The sequence below is a fragment of the Pygocentrus nattereri genome, chromosome 13 (genome assembly GCF_015220715.1).
Source record: "Pygocentrus nattereri isolate fPygNat1 chromosome 13, fPygNat1.pri, whole genome shotgun sequence".
NCBI classification, from domain to species: Eukaryota; Metazoa; Chordata; class Actinopteri; order Characiformes; family Serrasalmidae; genus Pygocentrus; species Pygocentrus nattereri.
In genome coordinates this window covers 4365323-4382179 of record NC_051223.1, presented here as the reverse complement: position 1 = coordinate 4382179, position 16857 = coordinate 4365323, and the positions used below count along the sequence as shown (strand labels likewise).

The 16857-nt window shown below is 40.9% G+C and overlaps 1 protein-coding gene across 3 annotated transcripts; it reads right to left on the bottom strand.

Annotated features, from left to right (window-relative positions):
• Nucleotides 1-3284: 3284 nt before the first annotated feature.
• kbtbd2 (kelch repeat and BTB (POZ) domain containing 2) lies at nt 3285-16857 on the bottom strand. 3 transcript variants are annotated; one of them, XM_017704528.2, is made up of 5 exons: nt 16769-16857; nt 11539-11707; nt 11090-11380; nt 8431-8596; nt 3285-7103 (listed from the first exon to the last, which is right to left on the bottom strand). In XM_017704528.2, exons 2-5 carry the CDS (start codon nt 11553-11555, stop codon nt 5541-5543), a joined length of 2037 nt encoding a protein of 678 aa, XP_017560017.1. In that variant the 5' UTR covers nt 11556-11707; nt 16769-16857; the 3' UTR covers nt 3285-5540. The 3 variants fall into 3 exon arrangements, with proteins under 3 accessions (XP_017560017.1, XP_017560016.1, XP_017560018.1); XM_017704527.2 differs by lacking the exon at nt 16769-16857 and adding an exon at nt 16179-16762; XM_017704529.2 differs by lacking the exon at nt 16769-16857 and adding an exon at nt 16179-16762 and having other exon boundaries at nt 11090-11707.

Below are 16857 nucleotides of genomic sequence, written 5' to 3'. Positions count from 1 at the left end.
ACTCCTGTGTACTTTGAACGTTTGGTGAATAAAGTTATTAAAATTTCAAATTATATGGAAGATACTTTTATAAGAAAGCCTAAAATTTCCCTTACAAAAGCAAAATCAAGACAAGTTGACTCCTCCTGGGAAATTTTTCAGGTGGTATTGTTAAAGTGACAAAAAAAAAAAAACAGAATATACTTTTAAATGAACATATTTTAATGATTTATTTTGCTTGTAAAAATGATCACTGTGACTGGTAACCGAGTGTCTATGGAGGAATGTCTTAAACTAGACCAGTCCAGCCTGCTCTGGGTTTTTGATGAGCCAGTTATTTGTTTCAAAAAACCATTTACATTTATGGCAATTTGGCAGACGCTCTTATCCAGAGCAACTTACAATCTGATGAATTTACACAGGTACGCGAAGGCAGTGTTGGGAATCTTGCCCAAGGACTCTTATTGGTATAGTGTAGGGTGCTTACCCAGGTGGGGGATTGAACCCCAGTCTACAGCGTAGAAGGCAGAGGTGTTACCCACTACACTAACCAACCAAAAAACACAGGCCCCGACCTCCTTTTCAGATGGTAGAAAACCTCTAGTTGCCTGTACAATATTACTAATTCTATTCATTAGAGCTGATATGTAAATGAATAATGAACACAACAAAAAGGAATTCCCCGATAATCTCCCAAAAGTGTCTTGATTTTCCGATTGGAATACTTCCTCTCAGCTAGGTTAACTTCAATGTGCTGATCAGTTCGCAGACTTTCTGATGTAAAACCATACATAATGTAAATCAAACTTGTGAATATTCGCTTTGTCTGGAATTAAGCTCAACACCATTCCGCCTTTTATTTGTCGATTAGTTTGTTCGCTGTGTAGCCTTTAACGAACTAGCAAGCTAACAGAGTTATGAAGTTGGACCAGCAGTCATGCATAACTGATGGAGTGGTTTGCAACCTAAAACCCAACAAAGGACATGTTGGGGTTTAAAATATTAACCATTTTAAAGTAGTTTACTGCTATTGCTTTGCATTTTATATCTAGTCTGGACAGTCAAGCTCAGCGTGCGATGACAGATAAACCACTTCTTTACTTTTAAATGTGTTTTGCTTTAGATCTAATCAACATACAGCCAGGTTAAGCTTTGTAGCTTATGAAAATGATGCAAGTCTGAGCTCCAACTTCCCACTTCCGAGCCAAGAATATTACTTCAGGGGTGTCCAATCTTAACCTGCAGCCACGCTTGGCCTTTGGGATTTCATTCCAAACAAGCAGGAACTCGCCTGACTGCTCCTACTTTTTTGGAAGGAAAACTTGAAACCACATCAGCTCTTTGTGGATAAGACCCCCGATGTTACCGTTTACCTACATTATCCTTGTAGCTACTGTGCAAAACACACTGTAATTACCCCAGAAATAACAAGACTAAAATTTAACAATGAAAGTAATAAAAACAAAACTCAACACAAACGTTCTGGTATGGTTTTTAATAAATTAATGTTCATTCAAAATACAGTGCCAAAAGAACAGGATGCAGCTGAACATGCTAGTAAAGAATCTGCCGATAGCACCTGTGCTTGAATGGATAAGGTACAAGAATCCCGTCCACACCCACCCCCTCCCTACTGCTAGTGGTTGCCGGGACAATTGCCATAGCAACAGCCTTGGGCGTGTCCTTTATTTCCCCCTCAAAGAACCAATCAGCAGCAAGACTCCTCAATTCTCACTCAAAAATGAAGAAAATAAGAAAAAAAAAACTAAATAAGAAGGAATAGATATCCATACACAATCATACTACAGTAATGGCTGATATTAAATAATATAAAAAGGTACTAAATACAAAATAGACCTGATCATTTTACCCCCACACTGAAAGGTGATTTGAAGAAAGAAAAAAAAAAAAAAAAAACATTTCAGCAGCTAGGAAATAATACGCATGAGCCCAATTCACTGTTGAACTGAGAGTGGAGGCGGGTTGGTGTGTTGGGAATGACTGTGTGCATATGAGAGACGCTGTATGAATGAGGAAGAATGTGTTTGAGAGGTAAAACGAGAGAGTTCAGAAAAAAAAACATCTTGTTTGTATTTAAATTCCAGCAAACCCAACAGAGGAGATGACTCAGTGCCCGTTGTGTAGAGGGATCAGTCTGTGTGCGTGTAGTCTTGTAGAGGCAGCGAGGACCGGAGCTGAGAGATGTATAAAAAGCACAGACGAGCCATCGACCGAACCAGCAGTCAGCTCCTAAAAATCTAAACACACTTGACACACACTCGCCAGCATGTGCCCGGCGCACACACGGTACACGCTCATGGTTACTGTATGGCCGTCGTGTTGAGGACTACACTCTACGGTTAGTTAGAGAGGAAGGAAACGGGTAAAAAAGGCAAGAATTGAATGAAAAAAGGGCTTTTGGTGCCATAACCCTCTGAAGATGTGCGACATGCCCAAATAAGGAACAAGCTATGGTGAAAATGAAGGCTTTTGACAACCGCTGCTCTCTCGCTTTGGTGTGTTTCAAAGCCGATACGTTTCAGAGAACTTACAGATGGGAGAATGTCCACTCTGCAATGTCTTCCGGGTTTCTCAAACACTAGAGGGCGCTCCCAAGCAACTCCAAAATGAATGCATTTGACAATCATAGTTTATAAGTGCTTAAACATTTTTCATGTAAAATAATGCAAATCACTCCCTGAACACCAAACAGCATAAAACACTGCCGTTATATTTTTAAGAGCTCGTATACCTCGAGTTTAAAACAGCACCTCATGACGTCTGTGAGTGCGAACAGCCAATGAGCTGCTCCGCTCACCAACCAATCAGCACTCACTAGCAGCAACACTGCCCAATGTCTTTGTTTTTTAGTGAAGTACATCCTTCTACTAAAATTAAAGGAACGTTCTGGGCGAGTGATTAGAAACTACTTTAACTTTTTGTTTTTAGCCACCCAGCTCCATTTACTCCCATTCATTGAGGACTCCCTCATGGGCTCCCTCTGCTGTTCTGTTTTTGATATAACGGGGGAAATAGGAAGTGGCCAGGCTCCTCATAAGCCGACTGTAGTTAGTTTGCTTACACGCTTACCAAATAACTGAACGCAGTGCACGATTTTCAAGCCATCATTCAATAAAACAGTTCATATATCCATCGTGTTAATTGCTAGATGTCAAACAGTGCTGCTAACTAAGAGCTTAGCTAGCATGATAAAAGCTCTGCAGAACAGATTCTGACTAACTAAAGCACAAAAGTTTAGATGATTTATATTTGAGGAAATGAAGTCCAGCAACCGATGCTGAAGGGTCAGAAGGGAGAACCTGTTCCAATGTAGTTGGATGTGTAGCCTGCTTCGCTAGCTCGCTTAATGCTCGCTTAGCTAGCAGGCAACAGACCCAGACAGTGCCACACTCCACAGTAGTTCTATTCTGACTAACTGGTGCTCTTCTGAAACAAGTGTACATGATAAAAACGAATGTTTGAGAGAGCAAAAAAGTCAAGTGACCGGTCAAACTCGAACCAAGACTCGATGTCTGGGGTTGTAGCGTTTTAGCCGTGCTAACGATAGCTCAGTTAGCAGGCCAAATGTGCCACACACACCACACGCCTTGCGTTCGGCTAACTAAACACCCGTTCAGAGGATATCGGATAAGCTGAGGGGTGCTGGAGTCGAAATGAGGTTGAATGTCTTCTGTGGCGTGTACAGCTCTTAGCCATCGCTGACATCACTGACCCCCCCCCTTTTTTAAATTGGTGAGCCCCTCTACAGTATGTGCAATGTGTTTTTTTTAGCCGTTAGGATGTAAAATAATAAATAAATTTGAAATACCGCTGTGTACTTTATTGCCGTTCCCCAAATATCACTGGACTCTCAGAATTATGAGGTCATTAACAAGCTGAAATGAGAAAACTATTATACTACACTGAATTAAAATCATAAGACAAGAGCTGGCGTATCATCAATGGGTATCAGCATCAGTCCAATATCAGCAACCCTGTAACAAACCACATTAAATCATATTACAGTACGAGTTTCCAGGATGAACGTTAGGAGGTGCAACTTCGAATCCGATCTCTCACAAGTACCTCACGTCACGCAGTGCCAGAGTGAATTAGACAGAAGTAGCGTTAGACCCAACAAGCGCTTCCCTGTGCTAGGCCTAATCCCTGCTCTCTCATCTAGACAGCAAGTGACTTACGGGACAAATGCATCAGCTGTAGAATCTTTCTATTTACCACAGAGTGCAATTGAAAAATTTTCAAAACTTCCATTCGTTGTTCCACAAAAAAATCAGCTTAGAGTCAGAGTTCCTTATTTGGGCAGGTCATCGACTAAAAAGTGATGTGCAATCTCTGAGGTCTATAGCTAATGTCAGTTTGTAGGAGGTTTACCTCTAAGTGCATCGTCATCCACAATGAAAATCATAATCTCTTTACATTATCACATTGTTCAAACAGCATGTCAAACCTGTAATAATGTCTAACAGACAAAAACAACAACAAAAAACCCTTTATGCTAGTCTTTTGAGGGATCATCATCATCATCATCATCATCATCATCATCATCATCATCACCACTGCTGTTTTGAGGCGTATAATGGATATGCTATAAGCTATGAGTGGTGACTCCAGGGACGGGAAGGGCGGGTTAAAGGGAGGAAACAAATAAAAATCACCCCGTTTTCCACAGTAAAGTCTTGAAATTCCAAATGCAAGTCCGACCTATATTGACACCCTGGCTGTCCAGAATGGCTCCTACCCTTTTTTCCTCTCAGAACCATCCAGAAACTCCTACAGGAAGTCAACTGAAGTCAGACAATTAAAAAAGTTCATGATAAGCAGATAAGCTAATACAGGAGTGTCCACTTCAGTCCTGTAGGGCCGCTGTCCAGCATGATTTAATGCTTTCCCTGCTATAATGCAACGGATTAACTGAATTAGAAAATAACAAAACCCACTAATTGAAAATGCACTGACAATAAAAGCTAACGGACAGCTGCTGAAATCCACAAAAAACATTTTTTAATTCAAACAGGTGTTAGGATAGGGCAGACTAAACTGTTACTAAACTGTTCTTATGAGGTTTTATCTAACTTTCCAACACTGAAAAAGCACAGTTAAAATAAAAAGGTTCCCTTTCGCTTTCCTTAGGGCAATCACTGGTATTAATGATTGGGTAGAGCCTGTGAAAACTCTGTCCAGACCACTACACCAGTAACAACTGACCACAAATTCTTCCTTTGGGACATCAGTTTCAACTCTGCAAGAACCAAAACACTGATTTACAGCTCATCTTTTTAGCCATCCTTGAAAAATGCACAAAACGTGTTTCATGTCTCATTAACTGACAATTCAGCAACTGTCCAGTGGCTTCTATTAAGTGAGTTTTGAAATAACATTTCATGTTTTTAAACTACAGGGAAACGGGTCGTATTCCTTTGATAACCAGGTTTAATCTGGTGTGTCTGAACAGAAATGACTGAACTGTGGAGGACTTAGGCCCTTACATTCTGGAATTGGACACCCCTGGGATAAGGGGAAGGATGCTATGAGCTCTAAAGCTATACATGCGGCAGTGCCACCATGTCTCTGTCCCTGTCCACTTCAAACTCCTCCGCTCCATCGGGGGAAAAGAGGTAGGTGGGCGGTTTCCATGGAGACTCCTCCAGGCAGGAGGGGTACAGTTTTCCCACAGTGCAGCGGAAGTCCTTGCCCAGGTCCCACAGCACGCGCTCGGACACAGGCTGTCGCAGGCACCACCGGTCCAGCTCCAGGTCGTACTGATAGAGAGCATACTTTGCACGCTCGTTAAGGTGAGTTTCGCGCATGAAGATGCATAACGTATTTAGCAAAACCACAGCGCGCACGCAAGGGTCGGAGTAGCGCTTAGCTGGGATGTTAGCAGCCATCCGCCATTCGTTCTTATTAACGTCGTAAATCTCCACGGTAACAGAGGAACCATCAATAGTGCTGGTGGGCAGCCGCAAACTGGAGTTCCCCACTACGTGGAGTCCACCGATGTAGAAGATGAGGTCACCTAGCGCAGCCGCTGAAGCGAAGCAGCGGCTGGTCTGCCTCATGGCCATTTCCACCCACGTGTCAGCGTGAGGGAAATAGCAGTACATGAGGTCATGGCTCATGACGTAGACGCAGTCTCGGGCAGCCACAGCTGTGCTCCAGCTCCAGGCGCAGGGCAGTGGGCTAGTCATGCTCCATTCATCTCGCTCACAGTCATAGCGCTCAACCGTACGCTTATTAAGCTCTCCGCCTACATTATCGCCTCCAATTGCGTAAATAAATCCCTGGCAATAGACCAAGGAAGGCTTGGTGCGGGCACAGAGCATGGGCGTTTTGGCCACCCAGGCATTCTGCTGGGCATCCAGCCAGTAGAAGCTGTCCACTGAGCAGTAAGCGGCCTGAAGCTTGCCACTTTTGCTGCCATGGCTGGCCAATGCACTTTTAAGTGGTACCTGTCCACCAGCAATAAAAACATCGTTATCTGGCGTGACCAAAGTACCGACTTTCTGCAGGTCTCCAGGTGGACTGCTGAGTTTGTAGACCTTCTCAGCCTGCGGACTATAACACACCACGGTGTGACGAGGACCGACCACCATTGGCTGGCTGTCTCCAGGAGACTCTGCCTCCACAAAAATCAACATCTCTTCCTTGGTCATACCCAGCCTAGGCTTGAAAAACTTGGGCATGGACTTATAGAGGCCTTGCACCACCACTGATTTATCATTAGGAGGAAGGCCCTGGAACCAGGCACGCTGGGTGACTTCAGAAAGCGCGTCAATTCGAATCTGGCTGAGGACAGATGACAGGTATTGTGAGCGGGCCTCCATGTTGTACTCCAGCCACAGCATGGCTGCCTCCCGCACCGTCTCCTCTTTCTCCACATTCAGGTTGTCACTGCTGAGCAGGTCCAGCAACAGCTCATGAGACAGCTGCAGAAAGGCCTCCTGACGGTACACAACCGGAAACTTGTGCTCCACCATCCGCTTTGCACTTTGCTTCAGCTCATTGCAGCTGAATAGGTCACCAATGCTCAGCATCCGCACGCAGTTATCCGCTGTGATTTTCTTCACTAAATAATCGCGACACTGCAGCAACACATCTTCAACCTGAGCAGAAAGAAAGGAAGAAAAACATTGATAGATCCCAAAATTAGAGTCACAGGTTTTGCTTTCCAGTGTGAAATCTGGCTCTCAAATGTTACCCTAGGACCACTGGCTTAGGTTCTAGGGTTGGGGTACTGAACTTGGTATTTTTAAGGGTATCAACCAAAACATATCTGTACTACTGAGTATCGATTCATGTTAAAACAACTGGTGCTGAATTTCAGTTCAAGCCCAACACAAAGTCAGGGCAACGATGAGTCAAAAGTGGTCTTATGTTATACCTTCCAAACAGAGACAGTGCCTTCTCCAATATCTTTAATATAAAACACAAAAATATATCTATAAGCTGAAGAATCTACCATTTTTGATAGCCTGAAACCCACTGCAGCAAATGTGAGCATCATGCCTGCACGCACTGACAACTTCATTGACATCATCCGGTAATTAATTTGCTAGTTGGATAAATTGTTGTTGGAGAAAACAACCACCCCCCTATTGTTTACTACTGTTAATAAACAGTAAAGCTGTTCTCCCAAATTACACTAAACTATCCTTGCTGCTATGAATCCTACATTTTAAAAATAATGCAACATGCACTTCCTCAGACACACACACACAACAATGGTAACATGCACCGTTACCAAAATGCAGGTACCCATATCAGCATTGGTACAAATGTGATCAGTACCCAACCCTAGCTAGAAATCAGAACAGAAATGATCTGAAATGAAAAAAAAGAAGAGGCATTGAACGAGAGACTCAGACTGAAACAGAAAAGAAGGTAGAACACGCTTTGTAGGTCAATTATGTCCAACCCTGCTCCTGGTAATCCATTCACCCTGCAGAGAAGAAAAGTTCCAACCCTACTATAAAACACAGTCTGCCTATCTACTCAAAGGGTTCAGAATATAAGGTGTAGATGTATTAAGATCTGTACAAAACTCTGTAGAAGGGTTGATGAGAGGACTGTTGTAAGCAAAAAAATGCTGATGAAAATAAGATTCAGCAAAGGTCACCCTGTGAACTGTTTTCAGTATCTAGATTTTGATTATAGTTTTAGACACAATGGGCCTCATTCACCAACGTTCTCTTAAGAACAAATTCTTCCTAAAACCCATATATGCAGTTTTCATGAAGATTCTGACATTCACCAGTGTTTTCTTATTGGAGATTTGCTCTTAAAGAAGAAAAGAATCTACAGACACTCAACAGCACAAAGGTGCAAACAGGTAGATTTTTTTTCTTAGAACTTTTCTGAAGAACACAAGAATAAAAAAGTTAGGAAGGCATTGGTGATTGAGGCCCATTCTTTGTAGTGCATGATTCTTACCTGTAGAAAGCAGGCCGTTTCGTAGAGAGGCTCCACAGTACTGTCATTGATGGCCAAATGGCCCGTATAGGCGTAGGTGATGATTGTCTGCAAGGTGACTGGATCCACGTTTCTCAAATGAACATGCGACTGTTTACTTTCACTCAGTCCACTCATAAACATGGCCCTAAAGGCAAAAAGGAGAGAGGTGGGGGAGATCAGAACACTGGTATATCTTAGCTTATTAACCCTACCGTCTGTTAGCTAACTGACATTATCCATATGGAAACGTGACTCATAACTACTGTATATTACATGGTAACATACAAACCTAAATAGAACATTGAGCAAATGTTAACCTGACTTTTGGAAAAAAGTGCCTAGTTATACCTTCTCTATTGCCTGCAAGCTATTCAACCTTTTCTGTAAGCTTGCAGGCTGTCCTGCTAATCATTCATAGCTACTAATTTTCTCAAGTCTGCTTCATCAACGGATTTCAGACCAGGCAAGCAAAAGCTCAAAACATTAGCTTAATTCAATGGAAATCCATCAACATTCCATAATAGTATTAATTGGCAGTTAGCTGATAATATTTCTACCTAAACAAAGCTGGCTTGCTAGCCAACATCACTCTTTGATGTGATATAGAATAAATAAAATGATTAACGTGACGTAATAAAAGCCATATTGCCCCGACATGTTCTGCAGTGTATTATAATCAGAGGTGGACGAAGTACACAAATCATGTACTTGAGTTAAAGTAGAGACATCCAAGGTAAAATATCACTCCAGTTAAAGTAGAAGTTCCTCCCTTTAGACCTCCACTTGAGTAAAAATACTAAAGTATTCACCTTCAAATGTACTTAAGTATATAAAGTAAAAGTACTAAAAGAGTAATTCTGGCTCTGATGTCCTGTTATCATTTTTATAACCAGACTGGCTTCATGAACTCATTTCAGGTGAAAGTCCTCCAGCGTCTCTCTTGGTAAACCAGTCTTTTAATAGAACGTCATTAATTAGTGACGCTGACGTCTATTAAAATGATCATGAGCACAAAACACTGAAGGTAAACAGTTTCCATCAGGGAGAACCGAGTGGCTCTGAAATCACTTTTTACACACAAGCAAAGTTTCAGATTCAGATGACTTTGTAAATTAGTTACAAGGTGAATAAAAACTGGTTTTAAACTCAGGATGACAAACAAGTTTTCCTTTACTGTGTAAAAGGAACGACAGATTTCTCAAAATCTAGGAGGAAAAAGTCAGATATTAGACTCTGAAATGTAGTGGAGTGAAAGTAAAAAGTCGCCCAAAATGGAAAAACTTAAGTACAGATACACGAAAACTTAAATTCAGTAACGAATTACATTTACTCAGTTACTGTCCACCACTGATTATAATCTCTCAAAACGATCAAGTGCATCATGTGAACATTACAGAGCACTTATAAAATGAAACAATAGAAACCATAACCTCCTATACAGCCTGTAGTGTAATATAATCTGCCTGAATGACTGTGCAGATCATATAAATGTTATAGAACACTTTTTAAATGAAACATTAGAAGCTGTATCACCCCTATATTGTTTGTACTGTACTGCAATCTGTCCAAATTACATGTGGATCATATGAACATTATAGACCAGGGCTCTTCAACCCTGGTCCAGGAGGGTCAGCGTGCAGCATTAAATAAGGCAACAGAAGCCACATCACCGATCCACTTTATAGTTTGCTAAAATTATTGCCAATCACATTAATATTAGAGAGCGTTTCAGAGCAGTGAAGTCATTTAAGTAAACAGAAATTTTCTATAATCTATTTTTCATTGTTCCAACCTTAAGAATTGACATTTACTAAAATCTTTGCATCATATATTCCTTGATCGGCTGCTGATCGACCATTCTTTGGTACAATTCTGCGGTCGCTACTAAGGATGTGCATGGGTGACCCCATTAACCGTTTGAGGTGCCAGTACACAGTGAGAAATTTGGTACGTTTCATTATGGGAACAGGACGACAGTTTGGTAGCACAGCTATTCTCTATTCTACGCTTTAACAGGACTGTGAAACGCAGTGAGGTTACTAATTATGTATGCAATATTGCATTTTGCTTCTCTGAAACAAGTGCCTTAATGTGGGCACGTTGCCAAGGACATGACAGAGGCAGCGTGCCCTTTCCATCTTGGCAGTACCATGCAATATGAAGAGGCCCAGATAGGAAAGGCCATGACTAAACTGAAGGAAAAAACTGAGTTTAATTAAAAACTAACCACACTAACAGTTAACAGCTAGGAAAATCTGTTTTCTGACTAATATGTTGGCATCTCATCCAAAAAAAGGATAAAAGACTTAATAAAAAAATGATCAGCCGTCATCAGCATCCAATGCTATATTGTTTTGCCACAGTGACTCATTAGCTCATCTGAAGAGGCAGCCTGTGCTACTGAGCTGACGCACAAACTTACCAATTCTCATTTGGCAAAGTTTCAGTAAAGTTTTTACTATTTTTACTGTCTTAACAATTCCTTAACAAGATATTCGTATATCAAAACTAGTCAGAACACACAACCCTGGCTGCTACAGTGTAAGGCTCACTCCTTCAGGAACAAAACATATAATAAATATAAATACGACATTTTAGTTTAGAGCTGCTAATAAACTCCTGTGAAGGAAATTCTCACCTGAAATAGGAGCTGCATGTGGCCAGGATCATCTTATGGCAGGGGAACTCGCTGTCCTCCACCAGCAAGGTGATGTCCGTCAGTAACTTCTGCTCATAAAAGAACTTGAGCTGCTCCAGCACAGAAACGGCGTACTCCGTGTTCACCGGACGGCAAACTCCTGCCTCCGACATCATCGCAGCCCATGAGTCGCACCCCAGCTTCAAAAACTCATATAACCGCCGGCTCAACCGGACGCAACAACAACAACAAAAGTAACAAATACAGCAAGGAGCAAAGAAAGAAAAAGTTCTAACCCAGCAAGATGGGATGAATATGAAAAAAAAAAAACAAAAAAACAATTAATTAATTACAGGATTTATGAATGTGGATGCTTCTTTTAACAGTTCTTAAGGGAATGTGCAAGAGAATTTAGAGAACGAAGATGTAATTCTTTTCCATCCTCTTACTCTTCTACAGGAGTCATTAGTGCTTAGACAGTCGCCTGAAGGTAGTTCCAGTCTTTATCTCAGTAAGCGAAGAAAATTAGGTCTTTCTCTTTCTTGGGGTTTGAGGTAGAGGGTGAGATGGACAGGTCAGAGGATTCTCTACATCAGTGCTGTCTTTGGTCCAGTGTGTCTGCAAGAACAGGAGGAAAGAAAACATTAGAAAAATCACACCTAATTCGTCTAGACAGACTTTGTCACAGTGAACAAAAGTTGAGCCAAAAGAAGAGATGACATATGAGGAGAGAGAACAACGGCAGATTAGCACATTACATTTACATTTATAGCATTCGGCAGACACTCTTATCCAGAATAACTTAGTTTAATCACATTACAGAGGCAGGTGAATATACTGTTAGGAGCACGGCTGGGCAGTTTCAAACCTTCATACCGTCCAACCATAAATGTATGCCTGAGATATTCTTTCTGATTTTTCTCTAATAAGCTTGTAAAATACATGTAGAGTGCTGTAACATGCCAAAATTTGGATTTACAACTATTTACCATTATAAAACTCAAAACTATCAAGCATCCGTGGAATTAAATCCCAAAACTGCAATCTAAAAAGTAATACTACTCATAACAGTCCAACCAGATCAGGCTCCAGGGACAGAGAAGTCCTGATTCATTACAGTATCTGACAAAGATGAAGCTAGACAGTTTAGATCAACCCACCAAACAGAAGCCCTCTTCAAAAGTGATGACCAGTAGTTAAATCACACAAATGCTGAATCAACTATTTGAAAGCAGAAGGTTCATTTAACATATTTAAAATCATTTAAAGCCATAACTGGGTCTTACATCTAAAAGCAAAAGTCCAACCACATAAACTATATAAATACACATTACCTGCTGCAGCTCAATCTATGGACTACAAACTTAATCTACGCTCCGAATCCGAAACCGAAACTAAACAGTGGGGCTTAGCCTGGTTGCGATTTTACTCAGGTCAAGTGAAAAACACCCTAACAAGTGCACTTTCACACCAGCCACAGGCAGCAGCTCTCACGCAACTGGGTTGAAGTATATGGTTTGCTGCGTTTCATAGGAATCAAAACGGCAAAAGCGCATACAAAACCCGTCCGTGGTATTTTGCACATTTGCCTGCATCATTTTGCTTTGCAGGCTGTGCCACTTCCGCTATAAGTAAAAGATCAACACGTTCAGAGAATCACAACGAGGAGTCGGAACGTGTAACATAACTTGGTTGTACTAGAATTAAACCACTTTCTCACAGTTCCTCATATCAACAGGCAACGCCGAACCTTAAAAGGTCCCTCAGAAAACAGCATAAACCAAATGTACACATCAGTGTCCTCCAGTCCTGAACTGGAGCTTCATATCTTCCTTGATCTAACAGCTCAACTTATGATGGTCTTTATAACTTGCTAAAATGACTGCGTGTTACATTAGAGCTAAGAAACCATAAAATAATAAACACCCTGCTGTTTCAATTTACAATCGAAAAGCTGTTATACGGCACTAGATTTCAGCACGTATAATTAAATATCTCACAACACCAGCTTTTATCTTCCAATACAGACATTGAAACCTTGAGCATCTGCCAATATTAAGGCTAGCCCGAATAATCTGAACAGTATCCGTTATTTACACTGTTGTTTGGACAGTTTTTTTTGGTCACACTTTATTTGGATGGTCCCCTATAGACGCTCAACAGAGACTTAACTCATTAATAAACATTCTGGTGATGTTCAGTTGATTATCACCAACATTATGGTTAGGGTTAGGAGTAGATGTAGGTTTTACCTCACGGTTAAGCTGAGGGTTAGGTTTAGGGTTAGATTTAATACATACTTTCACACTAAACTTCAAAGTTCAGTTGAATTTAATGGATTTTTAGTTGAAATGTTACTTGACACTCAACTGAGCATTTACAAAGCATCTACACTGGACCACCCAAATAACAATTTATTTGGCATTAAATGACAATCAGTCGCATTTAATGCCTATTTAGTTGAATGCTACTTAAAGATATACTGAACATTTTCAAAGAATCTGCACTGGACAACCCGAATAAAGTGTTACCTAGTTTTTTTTGTTTTTTTTTAAAATTGTAACCTAAAATAAACTTTTCAATTTATAAAAAGCTATTGTTAATATGAAAATAAATTATCTGTCAATTTATACACCAGAGAAGCATAATACATCTGGTGAATAATTTCAAATAAGCACAGTGATTCTTGTCCGATTACTGCCTGGTGTCCAGTCCACACTGCTTTGTGATGAAATCACAATCACATGTTTTCACCTCCACACACTGTTAGTACAGCGGAGGAGCTGCTCTGAAACTACCACACCAATAAGATTACCCCATTTAAGTAAGTCATTGTTTTAAATACAGTGTACAACACAGGTGTGAGGTTTGACTGGATCTTTATGGAGTTTACACTTCACTCACACGAAAGTGAGAAAAGAGTGGGCCTGCGTTTTGATCGGCGCAAGAGGTCTGGCTAGCACAGCCAGAATAAACCGGACCACTGATTAAAACCGGAGTTTATCTGTTTTGTTAGATGAACGACTAAAATTGCTCCAAATATCACTGCTTTTAAGGGTGGATTTGAGAACAAGAACTGGATCACTTGTTGAGAAATATCTATGAGTACCTGACACCTGCAAAATGCTGTTCATCCAATATGGCCCATTAATAATTAAAGCACTTCTCAAAAACTCTTCTGTTTCACAGGTAAACTACACAGCTAATAACATGACATCTCATAAAGCAGGTCTTTGCCATTTCAGAAGAAATATGTTAAAGGATTGAATCAGATTCATTATTTTTTACCTCCTGAAATCCAATCCAGCATTTTCTGCTGATACTGTCCTCATACTGGCACCTGACATCAGTTACACTGTTTTTGTCAGCTTTTAGTTTAAATTTTATAGTTCTTTCCCCATTTAAAAAGAAAGGCATGTGGTCTTTGGGTGGGAATAACTGCCCAGGGGCGTTACCAAGATAACCATCAAGCTGACTTTCCTGTAAGAAGTGTGCATGTTCACCGAAAAGAGGTTGATACTTAGCCAGCTAGCTTTTGTGGATAATCATGTGGGGAATGCTGGCTAGCCCTGAATTAGGGATGCACAACATAGTGAAATGGTGAGATTCTGGCAGAGAATTGCTTTTATTTAAAAATAAACAAACAAATAAAAAATTACCCAATTAAATTTGGGCACATTTGATTGATACCCAACAATATACCTAAAACTCTGGAAGATCCAGTTTAGGCATTTAGGTGGTGAGGGGATGTTGTTATAAAAGGTCTATTTTATTCATTTTACTACATTTGTAATGATACATTAATAATGTTACAAATGCATAGGTTTCAAGTGGATTTAGTCCTAATTTCCAGATCTTAGAAATGTTTATGTATCAGTACTGGCAGACACGTCTGGCATTGGCCCAGAAGTCACACATTTTCGCATCCTTACCCTGAAATATTTAACATGAACCACAGAGCTGGGGTGTCCAGAGTCAGGCCCCAGAGCCAAATGTGGCCTGTGGAATTATTTTAATTCCTTTTAAAAAAAGGAAAAATAAGAGCTTTTTATTAAAGTAAATTCAATAATTCATACAATAAATAATACTTGATGTTTTCCAGACTTTGAATACAGAATATTTAAAATGCCCTATGAAAAATATGAAAAAATGACCATCCCTCATGTATTTTAAGAGGGTCCATTCTGGCCCCCATTGAAAAATTGTGAATGTTGCTCTGACAACTGTGCAGTTTGCATTTTTATTTTTAGGATGCATTTCACTTTTTTACCAAAATTTCTCCAAGATTACATTAGTCTTATCGTAAAATATTATCGTTTAGTTTATGTAAATATTACTTTTATTTACCACAGTTTACTAAAAAAGCCCTACAGATTACTACAGCAATACTAGAACTCTTAAGAAAAACTTGGATTTCTCACAATTTATAGGATTCTACGCAAACATTATAGAGACGTTGAAGTCAGTACATTACACTGTAATATACTTCAATATCACAGCAAAAAAAAAATCCATATTATAAAGGAATATTAAACAGTTCTACAGAAACTGAGGAGCTTCTTAGCTACAGTATTGGTTACTAACCACACTTGTGTTTTGAGGGAGCTAACCCAACCTACACAGATCCATAAAAAACGTTCATAATAAAATATTACACTGCTGAAATTCACATTCAGTGAAGGTAATGGTATATTAACTGTTTCAGTCTCGCAATCCGCCCGTTTCTTTCCAATTACCTAGTCAATTAGCTTTAGCAGGTCGTCGTTAAACGCCCCAGACTCGCTCTCAGCTAAAACACGCCAGCAAGCAAACCTGAACATACTGAGACAGAAATGAATGGAGCGGAGTGAGTTTACAAAGGCTTAAGCACAAACTGTAACACGTTTTAACAACAGGAATAATCTCTGATTCACCCAAGTTACGTAGCCACAGCGCAGAGCTGGGAGCCAGTTAGCTTTAGCTAGCTTGTATACCGTCACCGCTAGCCAATAGCTTTAGCCAATAGCTCCGTGTGGCGTTAACCCATTTTCACCCACAAACAAGGGCTCCTATAACCAAAGGCCCAACAATTACTTGGCGGTCACCTTACCTCGAGGCTCTAATGTCTAAATCCAAAGCAGCCGAACGGCTAATATGTGGCCAGTTCAGACCTCAGCAAACAGTCGACTGCAGACACTTCGCTGCGGACACCAGAAGCGAGAAAGCAGCTGTTCTTCCTCTCCTCGCCGTTGCGGGTTTCTCGTTCTTCTGCCTGGGCTGAAAAGCTGCACCTCACACCCACACATCCGCACAGCTAGCTGCTGGAACAGCCACAAACGCTGCAGAACCGTCAACGCTACCTAACTGCTGGCGGATAACCCCCCCGCTCTTTACCACCTCTAAAAGCTACACGAATAACACTGCCGTGTGTCCTTATTGCTAAAACTACATATATAACTCATCTCGATACTCGACCGTCCATCAGAGCGAGCGCTTCATCATCTCCTCTCCGCCTCGCCAGCTAGCCAGTCATCTGCCTCACCGCCAGCCTGCTGGGTTAGCTCCTAAGCTGCAAGCGAGCTAGCTAGCTAACCTCTTACAGCATTGCTGCGACGAGCGGACCGACGTTACTCTGAGCGCCGTAAACACGGTTATAACCTATAAGATCAGCAGTCGATAACCTAATCAATAATCGCTGACCTCCCTGAAGCGTTTAGACTCCGGACCGTACGTTCTGAAGCGCCCCGGAACGGAAGTGAGCCAGCGAAAAAAGATTCAACCGGACGCGG